We start from the raw sequence: 23011 nt of genomic DNA, 5'->3' as shown, positions 1-23011 counted from the left end.
GAGATGTCTCCTCTCTTTGTTGCCAAATAGAATCCGCTCATATCTTGAGTGAAGGACGTGTAATTGCAGTGGATGTCTATTGAATCCGCATCATTTTGATGAAAATAACTTTACATACAGCAGAATGCAGCCCTTTATGTATGCTAAAAATGACAAACTATGTTGTTTTGCACTTGTAACACAGGGAATATTGCTAAAAATGGATTTATGTATAAAATGGATAAAAATGCACCCCAACATGCTGATGGAAGATGGAATGACAATGAAATTAGGCAAAGAAAAGACAGTATATGACTTTGTGAGTGAAAGTACACTGTGGCTTTTAGTAGGCCATGTTATAATTTTGAGGCACAGTTAAGAAAAGCTCACAACAAAGACAAGCTGCACAGCCTATTTTCCTGTGTGTGTGAGTGTGTGTGCGCAGTAGATGTACATACACACGTAATTTACGCCGACCTACATAACCACCTCTGTGACCGAGAGCTTTAGAGGAAGCTGTCTGTGTCTTGTTACTGCCACAGTTTTTTGCACATGTTCTGTCCAGGTCACCTCATTTCTGTAACCTCCATCAGGTCAGTGCAGGTCAAATGTCTAAAACCATCATTGTCTTCATTCCAGGATCCAGTAAAGACGGTGGAGGAGACGGTGGCCCGTAAAGGACCAGAGGTGCCAAGGAACAGCGAGCAGAAGATCATCACCACTGCCGCTGACTTGACATCGATATTGCCCCCACCTCCACCACCTCCGATACCACCCCGCCCGGTTGTACGCTCACCCCCACTACCACCTCGACTCCCTTCGTTCACAGAGTATTTCAGCATGCAGAGTGGAGGAGGAGGAGGGTTTGGATCTAAGGCATGAGACAAAGACAGGACAGAGGGATATGGGAGAAGGCATGGAGAGAAAGGACAGAATGACATTAAACAGAAAAGAGATGAAGTTAAGGTGGTACAGACAAAAGAGACAGCCAAAAAAAAAAAGATTGGATGGACAAAGAAGAGAAATCATCAGAAGAGAGCGCGTGAATGCCTAAATGGTCCCTTTTCACCTGTGAATGGAAATAAACAGAGTGGAGGAGGAAATGGCGGTGAGATATGAGTGCAGAGGATGTTAAGGAATAAAGAAGCAATAAATATTTGATGTTGCCCAGTAAAACGCACACAAGGAGAAAGATGACAAAGTGGATGTAGCCGGAGCAATAGAATGATAGCTGTGCACGATGCGGAAATGAACAAAATTCTGAAATGCTTTTTTTTTTTTTTTTTTTTTCCTTTTCTTTTTTTCAAAAATTCATGAGGCATTGATGGTGTGCCTGGAAGAGTGTAAATAGCTTAAAACTGATGAGAGCTACCACACTATATAGTTTTTAATCTCAAGAAAAACTATTCTTTTTTTTCCATGTTATTAAACAACAGTCGGTGCTGTGACCATCAAAAAATGAAAATCTCATGCCATCATGTTTATTCAACTCATGAGGAAATACATTTTTTTATGTTTAACACATTTTGATAAAGCATAGATATTTATTCTATATGGAGTTTGTTTATTTATATTCTTATATGCCTTCATTGCAGCTGGTTATTCTGGATTGATATGCTGATGTAAAATGTCACGTTTACTGTGGGCACCTCTAGATACGTACTCGTGAAAACATGCATGTTTGTATCGTATTTCCTGTCCAATAAGCTGATACGTGTACTCCATGTGACCATGCAATATTCGCTTATTGTGTGTATTGAAATCTAAACTTTTGTGAATACATACAATATTTTCTTTGACTTGATATTCTGATCCAAACCCCTGTACACTGTTTGACTCACAGCATAAAACCAGTACTAAACTATACTAACTTGACTTAAGTTGTTACGTGCGGAGCTCCAGAGTGGCTCCAGAGGGAAAAGAAATATAAACTTTTCCCACCGAACTACAATATGATTTTTTTTTTTTGCAACAAAATATAACTTGTTCCCACACAAAATATAAGTTGTTCTCATGATATTAATTTGTGCTAACAAGCTTTATCTCATGGCCATGAATTAATTAAAAGCACGAGAACAAATCAGTCAAACAGCTGAAACACGAGATCTCACAGGCCTAATGATCATTTAAAAGCATGGGAACAAATTATATCTTTTTTGCAAAAAAAAAAAAAATCAACTCGAGGGAACAAGTTGTAGCATGTAGCAAAAAAAAAAAATGCATTAAATTGCGGGAAGATGTTACATTTCCTGTTCTCACTCAAACTGAATAAATCAGTGTGGGAACAAATTAGTTCTTATCTCCGATAAATATACTTTTCTCTCTTTTCATGACTATTCTGAGGCTCCGGGGTTACAGTATCTATTTTAGTCAAATTTTCATGGGAATGCAGATTGTACCTGCTCCGAAACATCATTTCTCTGTGTATGTAGACATTGGTGAATGTACTGATGCAATATAGCACAAGGACAGGGGCGATTTTCAAGTTACTGAAATACTACAATTCTGGTCCATTTGTCTTTTTTCCCTTCTCTGTAACTTCATCCTCTCCCCTGTCCAGTACCTGCAATGCGACTACTATATTTGCAAGCTTTTTGCACCTGAATGTTGAAACAGTGCAAAAGGTTTGACAGATAATTCTGGATTTACTCCCTCTACCATTGAGCTTCAACAAAAAAGGCCTTGTTGATGAACTGAGAAAATAGCAACGCAACTTTACATTTTGTCTGTCCTGCATGGAGCACTTTAATGTTCCTGGTCTTAGTCTGTTTATTCGTGATGATGTCACCTTATGAGACTGCTTTGACACCTGTATTCACACCACATCTATTAGTATTCCCGACGCATACACCTGTAAATACAGTCCGAAAATGGTAGTGATTGTAAGGACTTTTTTAAGGGAACTTGTGCTAAATTAACATAATTTAACATTCAGCTGATGTTGGTGAGTCATGCAAGATTGTCAGTGAAACCACCACCAGCTTCCTTTAGCACAGAAAGTGGGTAAAAAAAGTGAAAGGACACTGGCAAAATCTGTACTTCTATCTTGAGCAGACAGCAAGCATGGTTCATGTATTAATTTCTAATCCTTCAAATTGGTGGTACTCTGCTAACAGTCTACAGATTTATGCTGTAATGGAGTACTTCTTAGGATGTTAGGACTGTGGTGTGTAACTTGTAAGAGTGTAGTCAGAGGTGTAACTTAGTCTGTGAAACAGAATGATACTTGAATTAGTTCTAGTAGTTACTTCTGTGTCTGGTTTATATTTGGCATGTCTGCCATTTTGTCTGCTGTTGCCTATTGTTACAGTTGCCACGACTTGACTGAACAGACACTGAGACTAACAGACAGGCTCACTGATACTGTATCACTGCTTCAACATTGTGTATATTGACATGCAATTACAGGACTGACAAACACACACACACACACACACACACACCCACACACACACACTCACAAACAAAGAAAAGAGATTATGTATGCATGACAGAAAACAGCACAGCTTTTAGGCTACTCAGAGTGATCTGGTTAAGAGCACATAAGTGAAGCACTGTTCAAATGCATTTTAATGGTGTCAAATGACGGTTCTAAATACGCTGTAGATATACACTTTTTGCCAAAACAATAAAAAAGATATGGTTTTATTAGAGTTCTTGTCTGGGTTTGTGTATTATTTGCCGACTGTGTTAATAAGCAGGAGTGTTTTTGCTCCACTTAGCACCAAGGCGTGTGTCCAAAGGAGTAAATCTAATATCTGTAAATCACATTTAGAATCTGTTCTCGTAACAAGAGTCCATTGAAGTACAACACCGCAGGGACAGAATCCAGGCTGGATGCACTGATGTGAGTTAGCCTAATTATTTCTCCGTCACTGCCAGTATCCTGCACTGTAACTGCTGAAGTGCAGCTTCACAGCTCTGTCTATACTCCAGCACAGGACTAAATCTAAATCTAATATTCGGTCACACTAAAGCAAGATCAAGGTGTCATACTTTAATTTAGTGCTTTTTTTTTTTTAGACCTTTGAGGATATGCTGACAGCTGTTGGACTGAAGCATTTTGTTTTCAGGATGTCTGTCCATCCCATTCTCGTTAATGATGTCTCATTAATGACTCAAGAGGAGGTCAAGGCCACCTTACGTGTGTGCAGTATCTCAAACCACCTTGAGGGAAATTCCTTCTAGTTTGCCATCGGGACTCAAAGATAATAGAATATTTTGATGGTTTAGTGGGATTATAAATGTGTAACATCAGAAATGCAAGCTTGAAGATATGGACCTCCGACTGATTTTTGATAAGTATTCCAAGTTTTGTGCACCATTATTTCAATCAAAACCAAATGTCACCTGATACTAAGGTTTTAGTTTCAAATAGGGACTGAACATTCTGAAAATCTCCGAGATATCAAACACAGTTACGCATCTTGACCCAGTTACAGTTCAAGGTTTAATCAAAGCACAACTTCAGTTTTTGATACAATTCAAAATAGCGGAAAGGCACAAGGTCAAAGTGGGTGGGTTCTGTTTTCAAAAGATAGGAAATCTACCAGAACACAGGGAAAAAAACAAAATATTAAACTTGTATCTCCAGTAGTCGAGAAGTTCTTACTAAAAAAAAGAACCCTCTTTTTTTTTTTTTGCTGCAGGGACTTATGGGACTAATGTTCTTATTTCTACTGTGCCTGGACCCTTGAAACACTGCGACATCAACAAATGGGTATCTAAAGTTCCATTTATCATTTTGGTGCCGTTAATGAAAGCTCATGGTATACAACCTGTATTTATCAAGAAATAAAATAAAAATATGTCACTTTTGTTTATTTATTTCTTTATTAAACATTCAACTGCAACTGTCCATTAACAGAAACGATATTCTGAAGTGGATCACTGTTTCTGAGTCCTCATCTGAAGCATCTGCACCACGCGGACCCTGCCATCCTCGTCCAGCTCCCTCTGCGCCATCGCCGGGGTAATTAAGTTTTAGCTGCCAGCTCTTTGGCCTTGTCTTCTCTGTAGCTTTTGAGCAGCTGGTTGATGAGAGTCAGTTCATTCTCCTTAGAAACAGGATACAGAGGAGGGAAAGGGTTGCCTTTGTACTCCAAGACCGCCATCTTTGCTCTGTCCAGGTTCTCTCTGTTGGGAATGCGTACCATCCGCGTGTAGCTTCCGGGGTGAGGCTCAAACCGTGGAGCGAGGACCTTAAACAACTTTGGGATCAGATCCTTTTCCTGAGAGGACGAGGGAGACTCAACCTTAAAACCACATCAGCCATTTTACCTTTATAGCAGGCTTGAAGATTCACAAATTTCAATAGAGCAACAGACACATACCGTCAGCCAAAAGTTGGCCATTTTCATTGCCTTCTCATCAGTGTCTCCCTTTTTGGCATAGTCGATCAGCTGAAGCACAAGACAAGCACAGTCAGGACAATTGTGTGTCAGGAGTTGTTGATCCTTCAATGTCTTCCAGGTCAAATAACAGAGTCAATCATTCCTACACTACACAATTAAGACACACCTCTATTCATTTTTATACAGTATTTTGCTGTTTGTTCTACTTTATATCAATATTCTATGTATTTATGTATTTAAAATGTATTTACTTCTCTAATCCCTTCCTGAACAGGTGAGAAGACCCATCCTTTCTTAAAACTTAGCTTCTTCTACTTTACTGTAGTTTTTCCTCTATCACAAGACTGGACAAATAAGACACTCCTATTCTAATACTGATTGCCAGCTTCTTCGTACCCATGTAAACATTAAGATGGATACATATCATGTAACCCAGTTACTCCAAATCAATCCCCACACTATTACTAGACTGGAAAAGTAAGACAAACCACCTGCTACAGACTTTTACTGCCTGTTCTAGTTTGTATGAACATTTGAATGGAACATTCATTTGTTTCCTATCCAATAGTTTCCATTGATCTTGACTACGAGACCAAAAGTCATAAAATAAAACACATCCATTTTATTCTATTGACGTTCAACGTCCAATAAGGACTTAACGTTAGCTTGCTACACTGTTAGCTAACTTGTAGCATCACCAGTCGTCGTCGTCACCTTCTCGGCGTAGAAGCGAACTTCATCTGCTCGCACCATCGTGGTTTCTATCCTCTCGTGTCGAACCAGTCCCGTCAGAATGTTCCGGAGCATGTTGATTCGGGATTCCGGACCTAGACCCATCCTCCGGGCCATTTTGCCGTGGGAGATTAGCATTTGCAACGTGAGACGCATTTTGGCTTATATACAGCTACAATTCTACAGTCAACTATCCGGAAAAAACAAGCTGGAAAAGCTTCTCAAGATAAATTTAGTTCGATTAATTTAAAACCAGGCCAAATATTAACAGTGATCTGAAGGCACAGAAAAATCCTGAGGTCAGTTGTCAGCAAGAAGATGGGGATGACATTGTTGGTGCATCGCTTATTTTGTCCGAGTTGATCAAGGAACTACGGAGCGAACGTTCCTCTCAAACTTGGAGCCAGACATCGAGGACGAAGGGTTGTTGTTAATAACAGAGCTAATTTGAAACGTTTTGAATTTTCTTGTTATGGTACCAATATGTCTCACTATTTCCCATTTCCATTTTCTGTCTTTGGAATATAATTTTTTCCCCCTTCATGGTTTTGCTTCTTTTTCTCTCTTCAATTGTTAACATGAATAAAACCACACAGGGAAATAATATGACTGAAATATTCATTCTCTAATTTAATATCAGTTATTTTTTTATGTACACATGGTTCTCATGGTTGTATTAATGTAATAAAATAAAGAGATTATGATGAAACCTAATCTGACACCAGGATGATTCTTAAATGCATTGTAGCCTCAATACAACCCCCCAAAACACACACACACACACACACACGCACACACACACACACACACACACACACACATCCTTGTACTTATATCTTTTTGAGGACTTTCACTAACATACACATTCCCTAGCCCCTCACCCTGAACCTAACCATCTCAACTGACTGCCTGACCCAAACCTTGAACCTAAACCTAACCAGAACCTAATTCTAACCTTAAAACCAAGTCTTGACCTTCAAACGGCCCTTTGAAGATGTGAGGAGCTGCTAAAATGTCCTCACTACTCTGTGGGTTAAATACATATTCTAGTCCTCAAAATGTAGCAACTTGTTACTCTGACAATAGACAAGACACTTAACTACTGTTAAAGTGCTAAGAGCTTTATTCAGTAAGAACCAGTCACTGTGATCACCAATGTCCATACAGAGAAGCAGAGGAGAAAAAGCAGCAATCTTTACGTGTTATTCCATTTTAAGTATGCCTGTTTTTTTGTCCTTTTTTTCAGCTTTCATATTTTTGGTACAATTTGTAGCAGTAGATGTGTCCCCTGCTATCTCCCACATGGAAAGTGTCCCTTCCATGAAATGCACTATCTTTATCAGCAGCAGTCCTGTAACTATACTTTCAACAGTACTTGATGCTGAGATAAAGAGTAACACATTTTGGCAGGGGGTGCTTTTCACAGCAAGCCAGTCAGGCAGCACACTCTCTTTCTCGTTTCTGTACATCAGCTGACACTTAATGTCACTTTACAAATAAATTATTCAACTGATGAATGATTCATGCGTTCTACTTTTTTCTGCAATGAACTGACATGTAATCCGATGGACACTAATATGCCACAATGGTTATATTCTGAGATGGGTTACGAATGCTGTTGACCATGTGGACCACACACACACACACACACACACACACACACACACACACACACACACACACACACACACTTCCTTGGAACCTCACAATTACTGATTATTTGATAGAACATGAAGATGCAAAGATTTTCTTCTTGACTCCAACCAACGACTGTATGAAGACACTACCTCAGTGCTGCTGGCCAAAAAAAGTACTGGCTAGGTACTGATGGCATACTCATTAAAGGTAGCCTAGTGAAAGCATGTCTTTTTTAAAACTCTACCCCTGCTGGATGAATTTCCACCTTCTGTGGCTTGGTTTCAGAAGAGTACAGCAAGTCTGATACAAGACATAATCAGCATTCTAACCTTGGCCCCAAACACAACGAGTGCCAGGTGGACCCCCTCTCACAGAATGAGTCTGGCCTTCACAGATGAAAACTGCAGGGACAAGTTGTCTCAAAACTACTTTAAAATCAGTACACAATTTGAAAAAGTTTTCTCCAGCCATATAATTTCACTAAAAAGAATAATTTATTTGATGATGATGAGACCAATGATACCTACTGATAATGGCTCCTACTAAATTAGAATGTACAAGGAGTCACGTCTTCCCATTGAATGATGCCTCCAAGTTCCAGACAGTTTCTAATTGGATTTGTTTAACTATTATATTTTCTGAATATGTTTTTGTTTTATATTGCTGACATGACAAGGTGCGAGTTTGTTCTTTGGTTAGAATCTGTCATAATGTGTAATATCCAAAATTATAGTTGCATTTATAATCAGAAAATTGTCTAGTATTTTTCTTTAAAGCAATGAACAATCTGTATTAATACAGAATGTATGTTTGTAATTCTGTTCACATGGAGTTTTAACATCTTTTATAGTGCAAACAATTCTTACAATGGTCAAATACAATCAAATTTCTGACAGGATGAAAAGACGAGTAATCAATGCAAAAAAAACAAACAAACTTCTGATTGCCTGCTTATTTGTTGCGAGAAAAATTGCAGTCGATTTCAACAGATATTTCACTGCAGCACTTCTTCCATTACAAAGTTTGTCTTTTCACCTGTTTGATTGGTGAAATACAGTTTCAGCTGTACAGTAGATATAAGATATTACCCATTGTTTTTACTGAATACCGAGGAGCAGTTAAGTCTTAAAACTGGAGCAAATCCAGGCTATGTGTGATGAGCGCGATGCAGGGAGACAAACACCAGAACAAGGAACAACTGTATGACAGCTGAGGTGTTAGTCTTTATTGCTGCACACTGATAGGAATTCTAAAACTTTCATGGAGTTACAGTGATGGAACATAGGTAAGATGGTTTTCAAAGGTAAGATCAGACTTAATAACTTAATACTTGGCCATGGTGCTCTCCAGCCACTGGTTGAAAATGCAGACCTGTGAAGCACAGAAAGCAGAATATGTACTGAATCTGAATAAGACAAGCAAAATCTAACAATTCCATGAAATATATTTTTATGTTTTATTATCATAGCCATGTATGTTTTGCCCTACCTTGGCATAGACACCAGGGTGGTCCTTCTCAGCACATCCGTAGCCCCAGGACACAACACCCTGCAGCTCACCGTTGCACACCACTGGGCCACCAGAGTCACCCTGAGAGAAAGAGATTGTAGACCATTTTCTAATTAACAAATTTCAAACTTACTGGTCTTCAAAAAGTTGAATTGTTCTCATATCTTCAAGAAATAAATGTTCATGATCATCTGGGAAAAACTAGTTTCTATGTCTTGCCACATACCTGGCAGGAGTCCTTGCCTCCCTCCAGGAATCCGGCACAGAACATGGCATCAGTGATCATGCCAGGGTAGGAGCTGTCACAGTCCTCTTGAGAGAGGATGGGGAGGTCCAGGCACTGCAGCTTGTTTTTATCAGCAGCTGAAATGGGACATAATAAGTATGGGTGGGAAAGAATCCATAAAAATCCAATGCTTCCCTAAAATCTTATCTAACGTTCAGCTGATGTAGATTTTACTCACTGGGGCTCATGGTGTTACCCCATCCAGAGACTTTGCACATGGTTCCAGCGGGGGCACAGCTGGTGGGCAGAGCCACAGGCTGCACGTACTGATTGAGGGAGGCAGGCTTGCTCAGCTTGATCAGCATGATATCATTTTTAGTGTAGTAGGAGCTGTACTCAGGGTGGGTGATGACACGTTCGGACCTGATGAACTGCTCCGTTCCCTCATAGTAACTGAGGTGGTGCTCTCCAAGACGCACCTCTATGCGCCTGGAAAAGAAAAACTGGATAATTTGCAGCTGATTTCAAATTTATAAGTTAGAAGACATGAAGATTGTTGCAGGAGAATTTGTATCCTCAATATATCGAGAAGTTACAAACCCTTTGTAGCAGTGAGCAGCAGACACAACCCAGTTCTCGTTGACCAGGGAGCCTCCACAGAAGTGGTAGCCAGAGTTCAGAGACACCTGATGGGGCTGGGAGTAGGGGGTGCACTCATAACCTCCAACAATCTTGTCATCCTCCGTGGCAACTGAAAACACACAAAGTCAGCAGGTGATTACTTCTGTATTTCATTTATCAGGACAAATAAACTCAAGTAGAGAAACTTCATCTTACAAGCGGCTCCAATGAGCAGAACGAAGACCAGAGACCTCATGGTTGCTGAGTGATCTTGTGGATGAGAGGTCTTCAGCTGGGTCCCTGGTTTATATGGAGCTGTGCCACTGTTAAACACACCTCACTTTTGGCTGCTGTTGACCAATTAGAATCCTGAAAACATTGGCCTGGTTCTCCATTAATAGCTCTTATTGAGTTGGCTGAGGTGAAGGGTGGTGGTTTTTTGTTGGGCAACGACGCACTGATAGCATGAATTCCATAGAATATTCAGTGTAATTATAAAGAAGAGTCATTGATAAAAGATGCATTGGAGCAAAACACACAAAAATGTTTGTCATGCACAGATCAGTTATAAGATTTGTTTTGGTTTTTTTTTCATGTTCAACACGCCTCCTTGCAGGCCAGTGCACAGAAGACATTCAAAATACATGTTCAGATGATATGTGTTCATTCAGATTTCTTTTCTTGAGATGATTTTCAAGCCAGCGTCCATTTAATTTTGAGAATGCATCATCTATACACTCAGAGACAAAATTCAGAAAATGTGTCATTCAAAAGGTTATTGTGTTCATCAAACGGGGGGTACAGTCGAGCCCATTTGAAATTCAATCCCTCAAATGAGAGTATAACATTGAAGTCATCATGATGACACAAATTATTTTATCTTTGTCTGAATAGTATGTCATATCATAAACTGAGTTTACTCTGAATGCATAGAGAATGCCAGGTGGACCTTCTCTCACAGACACAGTGGATAAATGATAACTGTGTACAGCTGTTACCGCGTTTTTTTGTTTTTTTTCACAAAGAATTAAACAATTTCCTTTTTCATATCAAGCATTTTTTTAAAGTTTTATATTTAAATATGCAAATGATGCATCATCATGATTACGTGTGTTCTAGCTTGAATCTATTTCCAGGAGAGAAAGCTGAACAAAAAAATAATTTTAATGTATACCTAACCCACAGGAAGTAGAAAAATGTTGCCTCAAATCTTAAAGATGACCAATGAAAAAAATGTTTTTGTGCATTTTGCTCCAATGCATCTTTCATAAATGACTCTTTTTATTACGACACTGAATATTCTATAGACTTCATGCTATCAGTGCGTCGTTGCCTAACATACCTCCACCCCTCACCTCAGCCAACGCAATGGGAGCTTTTCCTGGATCAACCATGAATATGTTTTCAGGATTCCTATTGGTCAACAGCATCCTGACAGGTGTGTTATCAGTGGCACAGCTCCATATAAACCAGGGACCCAGCTGAAGACCTCTCATCCACAAGATCACTCAGTAACCATGAGGTCTCTGGTCTTCGTTCTGCTCATTGGAGCCGCTTGTAAGATGAAGTTTCTCTACTTGAGTTTATTTGTCTTGATAAATGAAATACAGAAGTAATCACCTGCTGACTTTGTGTGTTTTCAGTTGCCACAGAGGATGACAAGATTGTTGGAGGTTATGAGTGCACCCCCTACTCCCAGCCCCATCAGGTGTCTCTGAACTCTGGCTACCACTTCTGTGGAGGCTCCCTGGTCAACGAGAACTGGGTTGTGTCTGCTGCTCACTGCTACAAGTCGTAAGTTATTTCTTGATATTCAAAGTTACACCTTGCCCTCATCTTTTAACTGGTGAAGGAAAAAATCACCTGCAATGGAACTGCTTTTTTCCAGACGTGTGGAGGTTCGTCTTGGTGAGCACCACATCAAGGTCTCTGAGGGCACCGAGCAGTTCATCAGGTCCGAACGTGTCATCCGCCACCCCAACTACAGCTCCTACAACATCAACAATGACATCATGCTGATCAAGCTGAGCAAGCCTGCCTCCCTCAATCAGTACGTGCAGCCTGTGGCTCTGCCCACCAGCTGTGCCCCCGCTGGAACCATGTGCAAAGTCTCTGGATGGGGTAACACCATGAGTGCCAGTGAGTAAAATCTACATCAGCTGAACGTTAAATAAGATTTTAGGGAAGCATTGGATTTTTATGGATTCTTTCCCACCCATACTTATTATGTCCCATTTCAGCTGCTGATAAAAACAAGCTGCAGTGCCTGGACCTCCCCATCCTCTCTCAAGAGGACTGTGACAGCTCCTACCCTGGCATGATCACTGATGCCATGTTCTGTGCCGGATTCCTGGAGGGAGGCAAGGACTCCTGCCAGGTATGTAGCAAGACATAGAAACTAGTTTTTCCCAGATGATCATGACCATTTATTTCTTGAAGATAGGAGAATAATTCAACTTTTTGGAAACCAGTAAGTTTGAAATTTGTTAATTAGAAAATGGTCTACAATCTCTTTCTCTCAGGGTGACTCTGGTGGCCCAGTGGTGTGCAACGGTGAGCTGCAGGGTGTTGTGTCCTGGGGCTACGGATGTGCTGAGAAGGACCACCCTGGTGTCTATGCCAAGGTAGGGCAAAACATATTTTGCTATTATTATACAATACTCATAATTAATATAATCTATATGCATATGCTGCTGTCTCTCTGTGCTAACTTCTGTTTCCATTCACAGGTCTGCATTTTCAACCAGTGGCTGGAGAGCACCATGGCCAAGTATTAAGTCTGATCCTGGACTTACTTTAACTACTTTAACAGTTTAGAATTCCCATCAATGTGCAAAAAGTTCCATCTGAAGCAATAAAGACTTGCACTTCCATACAATTATTCTGTCCATGCTGTAGCATTTGTCTCCCTGCATCACGCTCACTACTTCACAACACTGTAAAACACTGACCTGGGTTCACTCCACTGTCATCACTTAACTGCTCCTGGGAATACAGTAGAAACATTGAACAATATCTTGTATCTACTGTAAAGTTTAAACTGTCTTTCATCAACCAAACGGGTGAAACAACAACCGATGCTGCAGAAGAAGTGTTCAAACACACAACTTTGCCTGTATCAAATAAGTAGGCAATAAGAATTTTGATTTGACAGTAATTCAATTAATTAACTCAACTTTTCCTTCCTGTCAGAAGCACATAGGTTTTGACCTTGATAACAGTTTCGTTTGTACCATAATGGCTGGAACGACAGTTGAACTGTTAAAATTGCAAAGACGTCTGCCCAATCAGAAATCCAAATCTGAAACTTGGACAAAAGGCAGCAAGCCTGAATTCTCAAAAAAAAAAACAAAACAAAACACAGTAGGGTGACGAAAAGTCCTGTTTTCCTGGGACATGTCCTGTCTGCACAGCCTGTCCTAGCCATCCTAGTTTTTTTTGTTTGTTTTTTTTTTTGTCATGTAACAATTTTCTATACATACAGAGAAGGCATACTTTAAATGTATTGAAATTATAAGGCATCTTTTAGTAAACTTGGAGTATCATTTGAGTATCTTATTGCAATCAAAAAATGGTCGCCCTAACCCACAGGTAAATCTATGTTTCGACACAGTTGGAGCTGTTGCACGCTATTTGAATGAACAAAGACGATAAAACACAGTCTGAATTGGTTTAACGCTGTTTCTCAGCATGACCAGCACTGCGGTAACTTTTGTAGGTCATTGTAACATTTTTGTACAGAGATTTTCCACAGAAACCCCACATTGCTGCCCATGTTTCCTCAAGTACCTGCACTGGAATGCATTTAGACTTGAAGTCTGAAATACCAACCTGGAACTACTGACTTCCCATTTGCAATCGAATGAAGCATAAATACACGGAGGTGGGAATACAATGAGACAGAGGTGCAACACATTCAGGTGGGGCCAGGTAATCACTCACCAGGGCAGGGTGTGGAGGATGTGAGATGAATGAGACAGATGAGGTTCAAAATAAAAGCACAGGACACACAGGGAACCAATGAAGACAAAACAAAACCTGTGACCTGTCTGGCAGAGTCCCTGATGTGAAACATCCATCACGAAAACCTCAACATTCCAAACAGGACTGTGACAAATATGAATAGTGTTTTGTCTGGTTTACACAATGAAGTTCTCAGGGCCTTGCAGACTTAATAATAATTCAGTAAATTTTTTAATGTGTAATAATAAATAATAATAATAATTAAAGCTGCAAGCAGCGTTGTTAGGGCCTGAGCCCCCTCGCGGCCTATGGCCGCATCCTTGACACCGGCCCCAATCCAACGGTGTAATCGGCAAATCCCTAGGCCTTGTAGTTTAGGAGATACCAGCCTCAGTTCACTGCACATTGTGACTGCACAGCTGAGAACAGAGCTGCCAGCTGGCTTTTTAAGAACCCCTCCCCCGCTGCACTGTCTCTGATCTGTGCTGGAGTGGAGAGAGTGGAGGATTAAGAGAAATGTAGTGTGGAAAAGCTGAATAACTCGGTATACGTTGGCCAAAAGTCACACATAATATCATATTTTTGTAGGGATGTTTGTCAGGAATCCAGTGGTGTGTTTTTAAAAGCTGTGGGTTGTATGGTGTAGATGTGAGAAGCATTTGTTTGAGAGTATGTTCCCTGAGAGGACACGCTCTCCCCATAGACTTCCATTGTAAGGCGAAAAGTGTCTCCCCCACTTTGACGGCTTATAAAATCCAAACCGAGCGAGTAGTATATTAACCTTTAACAATTTTTAATCAGCACAGTTGGGAGAGTAATGTGTGAAAGTTTGGAAGCCCTGGCATTTACGGTTTAGGAGGAGATAGATTTTGTTTGGGGTGCAAAATTGTCCAATATTAGACATTCGTGTCCAAATTGTGGACATCCTGTTAGAGTTAGGTCAGGGGTGTGAGTGTATGATTTATCCGTCTTGATGAGACGAGTTCAATGGTGTTGGTCCCATGTCTGTAGGACATTCCTACAGGCTGTGGCGTGGTTTTTTGTGTATGTATGTGGCGCTATTAAGTAAAGTGCCTCTTTTTTGTTTAATTATTGAATTTTTCGTTGCACCTGATGTGCGTACCAAATTTGGTGAGTTTTCCAGCATGTTTAGGGGGTCAAATTAACTTTTGAAGTGGCGAGTGTGCCTTCGAAACATAATAGGGTCTTCGCCAGGTACTGGCTCAGGCCCTAATAAATCTAACAATACATGTAAAAAAAAATTAAGTGGAGAAAAAAATGTCCATATTGGATTGAATGTAAATATTTATGCCAAACTACAATATGTTATCAAGTATCAATGCGTATAATGTATCATGTGCATTTATATTTATAAAAAAGCATGTTTTGACAAAGAGTTTGCATTTGTAATTCTGTTCACATGAATCAGAATCCAAATCAGACACGCTTTATTGATCCCCAGGGAAAAATGCTCATGTTCAAGCAGGGAAAATATAGAATAAAAATTAAAAAAGGGGAATAAAAAATATGCAGAATTATATCTAATATTCCACAGAACATTAGGGCAAATGTGCCTGTGACCAGTTGAACAGATGACAAATGAATGTAAAAAATTGTGTTGTTTTTTTCCTGTTTTCTCTGTTTATTTGTTGCAGGGCTGATTGTCTCAGATTGGAATGGAGTTTTCACGCTGGCTCTTCCTCAGTGATGAAGTTTGTTGTTTTGGCAATGCACCGTATGTACTGTGTAATAGATACAAAATCCTGTTTCTTGTTTCTATCATATTCTGATGAGCAGTGGAAATCCAGGCTAATGTACAATGTTGTGATGTGATGAGAGCGATGCGGGGAGGAAAAAGCTAGAAAATGGAAAGAACAACTGCACTGATGCTGAGGTGTAAGTATTTATTGTTGCACATTGATAGAAATTCTAAAACTTTAATGGAGTTACAGTGATGGAACAGAGGTAAGATGGTTTTCAAAGGTAAGATCAGACTTAATAACTTAATACTTGGCCATGGTGCTCTCCAGCCACTCGTTGAAGATGCAGACCTGTGAATGGAGACAGAAGTTAAAAAAAAAGCAGAAAGCAGAATATGTACTGAATTTGAGTATGACATACAAAATCTAACAATTCCATGAAATATATTTTTATGTTTTATTATCATAGCCATGTATGTTTTGCCCTACCTTGGCATAGACACCAGGGTGGTCCTTCTCAGCACATCCGTAGCCCCAGGACACAACACCCTGCAGCTCACCGTTGCACACGACTGGGCCACCAGAGTCACCCTGAGAGAAAGAGATTGTAGACCATTTTCTAATTAACAAATTTCAAACTTACTGGTCTTCAAAAAGTTGAATTATTCTCCTATCTTCAAGAAATAAATGGTCATGATCATCTGGGAAAAACTAGTTTGCTTTGTCTTGCCACATACCTGGCAGGAGTCCTTGCCTCCCTCCAGGAATCCGGCACAGAACATGGCATCAGTGATCATGCCAGGGTAGGAGCTGTCACAGTCCTCTTGAGAGAGGATGGGGAGGTCCAGGCACTGCAGCTTGTTTCCGTTAGCAGCTGAAATGGGACATAATAAGTAGAGTTCATAAAAATCTAATGCTTCCCTAAAATCTTATCTTACGTTCAGCTGATGTAGAATTTACTCACTGGGGCTCATGGTGTTACCCCATCCAGAGACTTTGCACATGGTTCCAGCGGGGGCACAGCTGGTGGGCAGAGCCACAGGCTGCACGTACTGATTGAGGGAGGCAGGCTTGCTCAGCTTGATCAGCATGATGTCATTGTTGATGTTGTAGGAGCTGTAGTTGGGGTGGCGGATGACACGTTCGGACCTGATGAACTGCTCGGTGCCCTCAGAGACCCTGATGTGGTGCTCCCCAAGACGAACCTCCACACGTCTGGAAAGAAAAAGCAGTTCCATTGCAGGTGATTTTTTCCTTCACCAGTTAAAAGATGAGGGCAAGGTGTAACTTTGAATATCAAGAAGTAACTTACGACTTGTAGCAGTGAGCAGCAGACACAACCCAGTTCTCGTTGACCAGGGAGCCTCCACAGAAGTGGTAGCCAGAGTTCAGAGACACCTGATGGGGCTGGGAGTAGGGGGTGCACTCATAACCTCCAACAATCTTGTCATCCTCCGTGGCAACTGAAAACACACAGCAGGTGATTACTTCTGTATTTCATTTATCAGGACAAATAAACTCAAGTAGAGAAACTTCATCTTACAAGCGGCTCCAATGAGCAGAACGAAGACCAGAGACCTCATGGTTGCTGAGTGATCTTGTGGATGAGAGGTCTTCAGCTGGGTCCCTGGTTTATATGGAGCTGTGCCACTGATAACACACCTCTCAGGATGCTGTTGACCAATAGGAATACTGAAAACATATTCATGGTTGATCCAGGAAAAGCTCCCATTGCGTTGGCTGAGGTGAGGGGTGGAGGTATGTTAGGCAACGACACACTGATAGCATGAAGTCTATAGAATATTCAGTGTATTTCAGTGCAAAAACACACAAAAACTTTTTTTCATGCACAGGTCAATTTTGAGATATGAGGCTATTTTTGTCTGCAACATTCTGTCTTTCACACAGAAGAAATCAAAAATACATCTATAATACACATTCATCTTCATGAAATTTATTCACATTTGCACAGTAGTTGGTGGTGATAATGCATCATTTAAATGTAAAATTCAAGACGTGTGGTACAAAAAGTAATTGTTATAATATGACATAATTAAGACTTCAAACCAGCCCATTTCTATAAAAAAAAGTGTCTGAACAACACTAATTGATGACCTTTGGTTGCACAATTCTATATACTATCAGCTGAATTCTCTATTAAATGGATTGCACCTGTTTTTCATGCAGGACTTATTTTTTTAACCTTGATGCTGATGGATTTGTGCTGTAAAAACACAGTTGCAGCTCTGCAGATGGTCTGGTTCACAACTGCAGTTGCTGATTGTGGTTTTCACAGGAAAAATGACGCATGTGCCTTTAGAAAAAAAAAACGCCTCGAGAAATGTTTATTTAGGAAAGTGACAAGAGCTGAACAATGTAAACCACTTAATAGCACAATTACACTAATCACCCATTAAGATTCTCCTCAGTGAACAACAATTTAACAGGATAGCAGATGATTTGGTTTTTATAGTTGACACATTCACTCTTTTATCAAATGTAATAATAAGAATGATTTCAAACAAAGGCTTGGTAGCATTACTTCAAGTAAAAAGACATAATAAAGTCTTATTATTAATAATTACAGAATACCTTAGAGCTGCCGCTGGTGAAGCTTAAATAAACCTCTATATTAAAAATCAAGCACATGCAGTATTTTCTTAGCTGAGGGTACGATAATTTGATTATTTTTCCTTCCATAAATGGATGAATTACCATGTCATGTTCTATTTTTTGGCATAGAAAATGGGCTCTTATAGTTAAAGGTCACCTAGAATCAAAATCAAAGTTTTTGTGTTTTTGGTGTTCATTCAACGTCCCCCAGTAATGGGGAATACACACGAAGTGTGAGGCAGTGTCATAACCTCTGTTTGAAGTATCTCCCCTTTTTTGAATCGCTGCCGGAAAATGGACAAATGCGCTTTTGGCTGAAGTGTTACGTCACAGTTCAGTCAGTGCCCCCCCCCCCCCCCCCCCACACACACACACTGAACCCACCCCTTTCACACACGCCCCTTTGACATAGGAGGGGGCGATTATGCGAGCGAGCCGAGTGAGTGCAGCTTGCTCGTGTCGCTCGTGCAACACAAACTGGAGACTGCAGCAGCAGCACTGACTGAGCAGATTGATTGAATGAATGGCCTCGATAGAATTGAGACCTTTGTTTGATCTGTGCTGTCTGTCGCTAGCTGGCCTAGCCTGGCTTGAGGGGGAAGGAATCTCGCCAGCCAGGCAGGCTACCAAGGGGCCAGGCCACCGGGAAAACTCCCGGTTGTCCCGACGGCCACCCCGCCACTGCATATATGGCTGGATCCGTGAATGGGCCATGGCTACTTGGTATCTTATCTTACGAATGTTGTTGTATGATATGGAATGTTGTCAATTGACAGTAGCAGTCACACTTAGCACTGGCGACAAAGCCGAGAAAGTGGGAGTACTTTCTTTTCAGTGACAGTGAGGGCAGCCAATCACTGAGTAGCAGTTAAATGAGGTTGCCAGATAAACAACGGCAACCGATCGCCGTCAACTCATGCACTTGCATAAATAATGAGGTTGCCAGTCAAGGTCAAAAATGACCCCAATAGGGACAAACGACGCATTCTAAACCCAACATGGTAACATAGCGGTTTCAGAGAGCCTTTTAGGAAGGTTCTGAGCCATTACAGACCAAACCATTTTTTGTGGGGTTACATATCACACCACAGAACAAGAAGTAATACCCCGTTCAACCTCTCTATGGCACCTTTAAATGTCAAAAATAGGAGGAACAATAAATGCATTAGATGATCGATATTCTTATTTAAAGACAACCTAAAAGCTTCAGCTCTCTGAATGGATGAGATTAATTATGATATAATAATGATAATAATAATAATAATAATAATAATATGATTAGGATTCTGTTGTTGTTGTTTGTGTTCTTCTTTTAGATGTTTTATTGTTGTCAGAGTCTGGTATGACTCAGCCTGGCCAGGCATCCTGGGAATGATACAGCTGTTCCCGCCATCCTGGACTGGAAATCATTGGAACACAAACCTGTGATTCTCACGTTCTGAGGTCCGTCACCTGAAATGAACCACCCACTATCACCTTGTACTGATTGGGATTTATTGGCCAAATCAGGGTGTTGGAAGTTGATATAAAATGTGGACTTGGATGTCACTGTAGACTTGTCTTGATCACAGTTCAACCATGAAGTCTCTGGTCTTCATTCTGCTCATTGGAGCTGCTTGTGAGTGTAATAAAGTACTTGTCGGGTTCGGGTGATTTTCATATGCTTGTTTGTTGTTATTATTTGACTGATGCAAACTAACAAGTATTTCTGTCTTTGTGTGTTTTCAGTTGCCACGGAGGATGACAAGATTGTTGGAGGTTATGAGTGCACCCCCTACTCCCAGCCCCATCAGGTGTCTCTGAACTCTGGCTACCACTTCTGTGGAGGCTCCCTGGTCAACGAGAACTGGGTTGTGTCTGCTTCTCACTGCTACAAGTCGTAAGCACATTTTAGATATTTTCCAGCCTGACTTATTGTTAGCGGACTACAAAGATTTAACCATCTTGTACTTTCTCAACTTTCTCAGTCGTATTGAGGTGCGTTTGGGAGAGCACCACATCAGAGTCTCTGAGGGCAGTGAACAGTTCATCAGGGCTTCCCGTATCATCCGACACCCCTACTTCAACAGCTACACCCTGGAGAATGACATCATGCTGATCAAGCTGAGTGAACCCGCCATCCTGGACCAGTTTGTGCAGCCTATTGCTCTGCCCACCAGCTGTCCCTCTGCCGGAACCATGTGCAAAGTTTCTGGATGGGGTGACACCATGAGCTCCGGTCAGTTAAAAAAAAACACAGGAGTGAGGCAAATGTGAATTTTGAAGAATCAAACGACCCATCCTTCCTGCACACATTTGTGTTTTCATGTTGCAGCTGCTGACGGTGACAAGCTGCAGTGTTTGGACCTCCCCATCCTGTCAGATGAGGACTGTTACAACTCCTATCCCGGGATGATCGACAACACCATGTTTTGTGCTGGATACCTGGAGGGAGGCAAGGACTCCTGCCAGGTATCTATCTCTGAGTATACATGTATTTCAAGACAGTAAGAACATTCCTGAAAAATAGTTTCAACTGTACCCTTGGTGAAGCAAATAAAAAAATTAACACCTCGCTCTTCTTCTCAGGGTGACTCCGGTGGTCCTGTTGTGTGCAACGGTAAGCTTCAAGGTGTCGTGTCCTGGGGCTACGGATGTGCTGAGCAGAACTACCCTGGTGTCTATTCCAAGGTAACACATCAAATAAAAGTTAATGCTAGAACTCAGTGTGGTGACTGCAACAAACTAACACGTCTTATTCACAGGTCTGTGTGCAGACTGAGTGGCTGCAAAGCACGATGGCCAGCAATTAAGTCAACCATCCATCCTCCGCACCAGCTAGACAGACCATCACTGACGGCTGAAATACCATCATTTGTGCTGGAGTTGAAGGATTTTGTCAAATAAAGGGTTTGACTTGAATTACAGCTTTTGCGTACATGTCTTATTTTCATTCAAGGGGAAAAATATTTCTCTTCTTCATGCTTAAAGTGCCTTGGATACACTTTTAGGGCCTGAGCCTAGTATTAGGTATTATAGTAAAGACCCTTGTATGTTTGCTCGGCAGAGCAACACATTAGCAGCACTAAAAACACGAAAAACACACACTAAACAGTGTCCCAGCCCCCCCCCCCCCCCCCCAAACACCCATGAGGCAACTCGGCCAGACGGCCCGGAGCCAGTTTTCACATACTCACCCATTCAAAACCTGGTAGTAGACTGTTCTTGCTGTCAATGAGTGTGCACAATATGCGTATTATGCGCATAACGCGCATAATCTAATTTCACCCCCTGAACATGCATGGAATTTGCTGAAATTCGGCACACTTGTCCAGTCTGGCTTAACATTCACTAATCTACCAAAAAAAGTCTATAGCGCCACCTAGGGAGCCACACAACTAAAAGATAATTTTTTTATAATTTGGAGCGCTATAACTCCTCCCACGAATGTCCCACAAACATGGGACCAACACCGTTGGACTCGTCTCATGAAGACGCAAAATTCATACACTCTGACCCCTAACCTATCTACAACAGAATGTCCACAAATTGGGCAAAACTGTCAAAATGAGGAATTCTTTTACTCCCCGAACAAAATCTATCCCCTCCTAGGCCATTAATGCTATCGCTTCCAAACAGTCACACATTACTCTCCCAACTGTGCTGATTAAAAGTTGCAAAAGCTTTTTGTATGAATTACTCGGTTTGGATTTTACAAGCCGTCAAAGTGGGGGAGACACGTTTCACGTTTACAATAAAAGTCTATGGGGAGAGCATGTCCTCTCAGGGTACATACTGTCAAACAAACGCTTCTCACGTCTACACCATACAACCCACAGCTTTAAAAAAAAAAACACACCACTGCATTCCGAACAAAACTCCCGACAAAAATATGGTATTATGTGTCACTTTTGACCAACGAATGCCGACTTATTCAGCTTTTCCACACTACAATTCTGTTCATCCTCCTCTGCTCTCCACTCTAGCACAGATCAAAGACAGAGCAGTGGGGGAGGGGTTCTTAAAGGGCCAGCTCTCAGCTCTTCTCTCACTCTAGCACAGATCAAAGACAGAGCAGTGAGGGAGGGGTTCTTAAAGGGCCAGCTCTCAGCTCTTCTCTCACTCTAGCACAGATCAAAGACAGAGCAGTGAGGGAGGGGTTCTTAAAGGGCCAGCTCTCAGCTCTTCTCTCACTCTAGCACAGATCAGAGACAGAGCAGTGAGGGAGGGGTTCTTAAAGGGCCAGCTCTCAGCTCTGCTCTCCACTCCAGCACAGATCAAAGACAGAGCAGTGGGGGAGGGGTTCTTAAAGGGCCAGCTCTCAGCTCTGCTCTCCACTCTAGCACAGATCAAAGACAGAGCAGTGGGGGAGGGGTTCTTAAAGGGCCAGCTCTCAGCTCTGCTCTCACTCTCTGATCAGACTCAGGCTTCTAACTCCTAAACTACAAGGCCTCCACATTTGACCAAGACACCGTTGGATTCGGGCCGGCGTCAATGACGCGGCTGCTCAGGCCCTAACAACGCTGCTTGCGGCTTTAATTTTCACTGTTTTACTCACCACTATTGCGAATAAGAATTTGTTGTTATGTGATCAGCATTGATAAATCGTAAATTATTGATAATAAATATATGAATAGATTCTATGGCATATTTGTATATTCTCCTTGGTAATGAAACATAACACCCAAATAGTCACA

At 41.2% G+C, this 23011-nt stretch overlaps 6 protein-coding genes across 6 annotated transcripts in view; 3 read left to right on the top strand and 3 right to left on the bottom strand.

The window, feature by feature from the left end:
* The window catches only part of tmem145 (transmembrane protein 145), a 42161-nt gene extending 38531 nt beyond the window's left edge, over positions 1–3630 (top strand). Inside the window, exon 15 of the mRNA XM_086218089.1 lies at positions 619–3630. Coding sequence (XP_086074215.1) covers positions 619–861 — 243 coding nt within the window. The 3' untranslated portion in view covers positions 862–3630. The remainder of the gene's footprint in view (positions 1–618) is intronic.
* Positions 3631–4418: 788 nt separating this feature from the next.
* mrpl17 (mitochondrial ribosomal protein L17) lies at positions 4419–6434 on the bottom strand. Its single transcript, XM_086218093.1, has 3 exons — positions 6048–6434; positions 5313–5381; positions 4419–5210 (listed from the first exon to the last, which is right to left on the bottom strand). The coding sequence occupies exons 1-3, from the start codon at positions 6219–6221 to the stop codon at positions 4956–4958; spliced, it is 498 nt and encodes a 165-aa protein (XP_086074219.1). The 5' UTR covers positions 6222–6434; the 3' UTR covers positions 4419–4955.
* Positions 6435–9026: 2592 nt separating this feature from the next.
* LOC147253088 (trypsin-2-like) lies at positions 9027–10348 on the bottom strand. Its single transcript, XM_086217131.1, has 6 exons — positions 10276–10348; positions 10039–10189; positions 9677–9927; positions 9439–9575; positions 9192–9293; positions 9027–9074 (listed from the first exon to the last, which is right to left on the bottom strand). Exons 1-6 carry the CDS (start codon positions 10313–10315, stop codon positions 9027–9029), a joined length of 729 nt encoding a protein of 242 aa, XP_086073257.1. The 5' UTR covers positions 10316–10348.
* A 1195-nt stretch (positions 10349–11543) lies between these two features.
* On the top strand, positions 11544–12836 carry LOC147253087 (trypsin-2). The gene is made up of 6 exons (XM_086218091.1): positions 11544–11616; positions 11703–11853; positions 11948–12198; positions 12300–12436; positions 12582–12683; positions 12789–12836. The coding sequence occupies exons 1-6, from the start codon at positions 11577–11579 to the stop codon at positions 12834–12836; spliced, it is 729 nt and encodes a 242-aa protein (XP_086074217.1). The 5' UTR covers positions 11544–11576.
* A 3189-nt stretch (positions 12837–16025) lies between these two features.
* LOC147253086 (trypsin-1-like) lies at positions 16026–17338 on the bottom strand. The gene is made up of 6 exons (XM_086218092.1): positions 17266–17338; positions 17035–17185; positions 16687–16937; positions 16460–16596; positions 16212–16313; positions 16026–16073 (listed from the first exon to the last, which is right to left on the bottom strand). The coding sequence occupies exons 1-6, from the start codon at positions 17303–17305 to the stop codon at positions 16026–16028; spliced, it is 729 nt and encodes a 242-aa protein (XP_086074218.1). The 5' UTR covers positions 17306–17338.
* Positions 17339–19904: 2566 nt separating this feature from the next.
* On the top strand, positions 19905–21184 carry LOC147253085 (trypsin-1-like). Its single transcript, XM_086218090.1, has 6 exons — positions 19905–19953; positions 20064–20214; positions 20303–20553; positions 20650–20786; positions 20904–21005; positions 21080–21184. Exons 1-6 carry the CDS (start codon positions 19914–19916, stop codon positions 21125–21127), a joined length of 729 nt encoding a protein of 242 aa, XP_086074216.1. The 5' UTR covers positions 19905–19913; the 3' UTR covers positions 21128–21184.
* Positions 21185–23011: the final 1827 nt, after the last annotated feature.

This window comes from Aulostomus chinensis, chromosome 11, assembly GCF_037954235.1.
Source record: "Aulostomus chinensis isolate RoL2024-O1b breed Wild chromosome 11, RoL_Achi_v1.0, whole genome shotgun sequence".
Taxonomy (NCBI): Eukaryota; Metazoa; Chordata; class Actinopteri; order Syngnathiformes; family Aulostomidae; genus Aulostomus; species Aulostomus chinensis.
The sequence above is the reverse complement of the archived record's forward strand: the minus strand, read 5'-3'. Positions and strand labels throughout refer to the sequence as shown.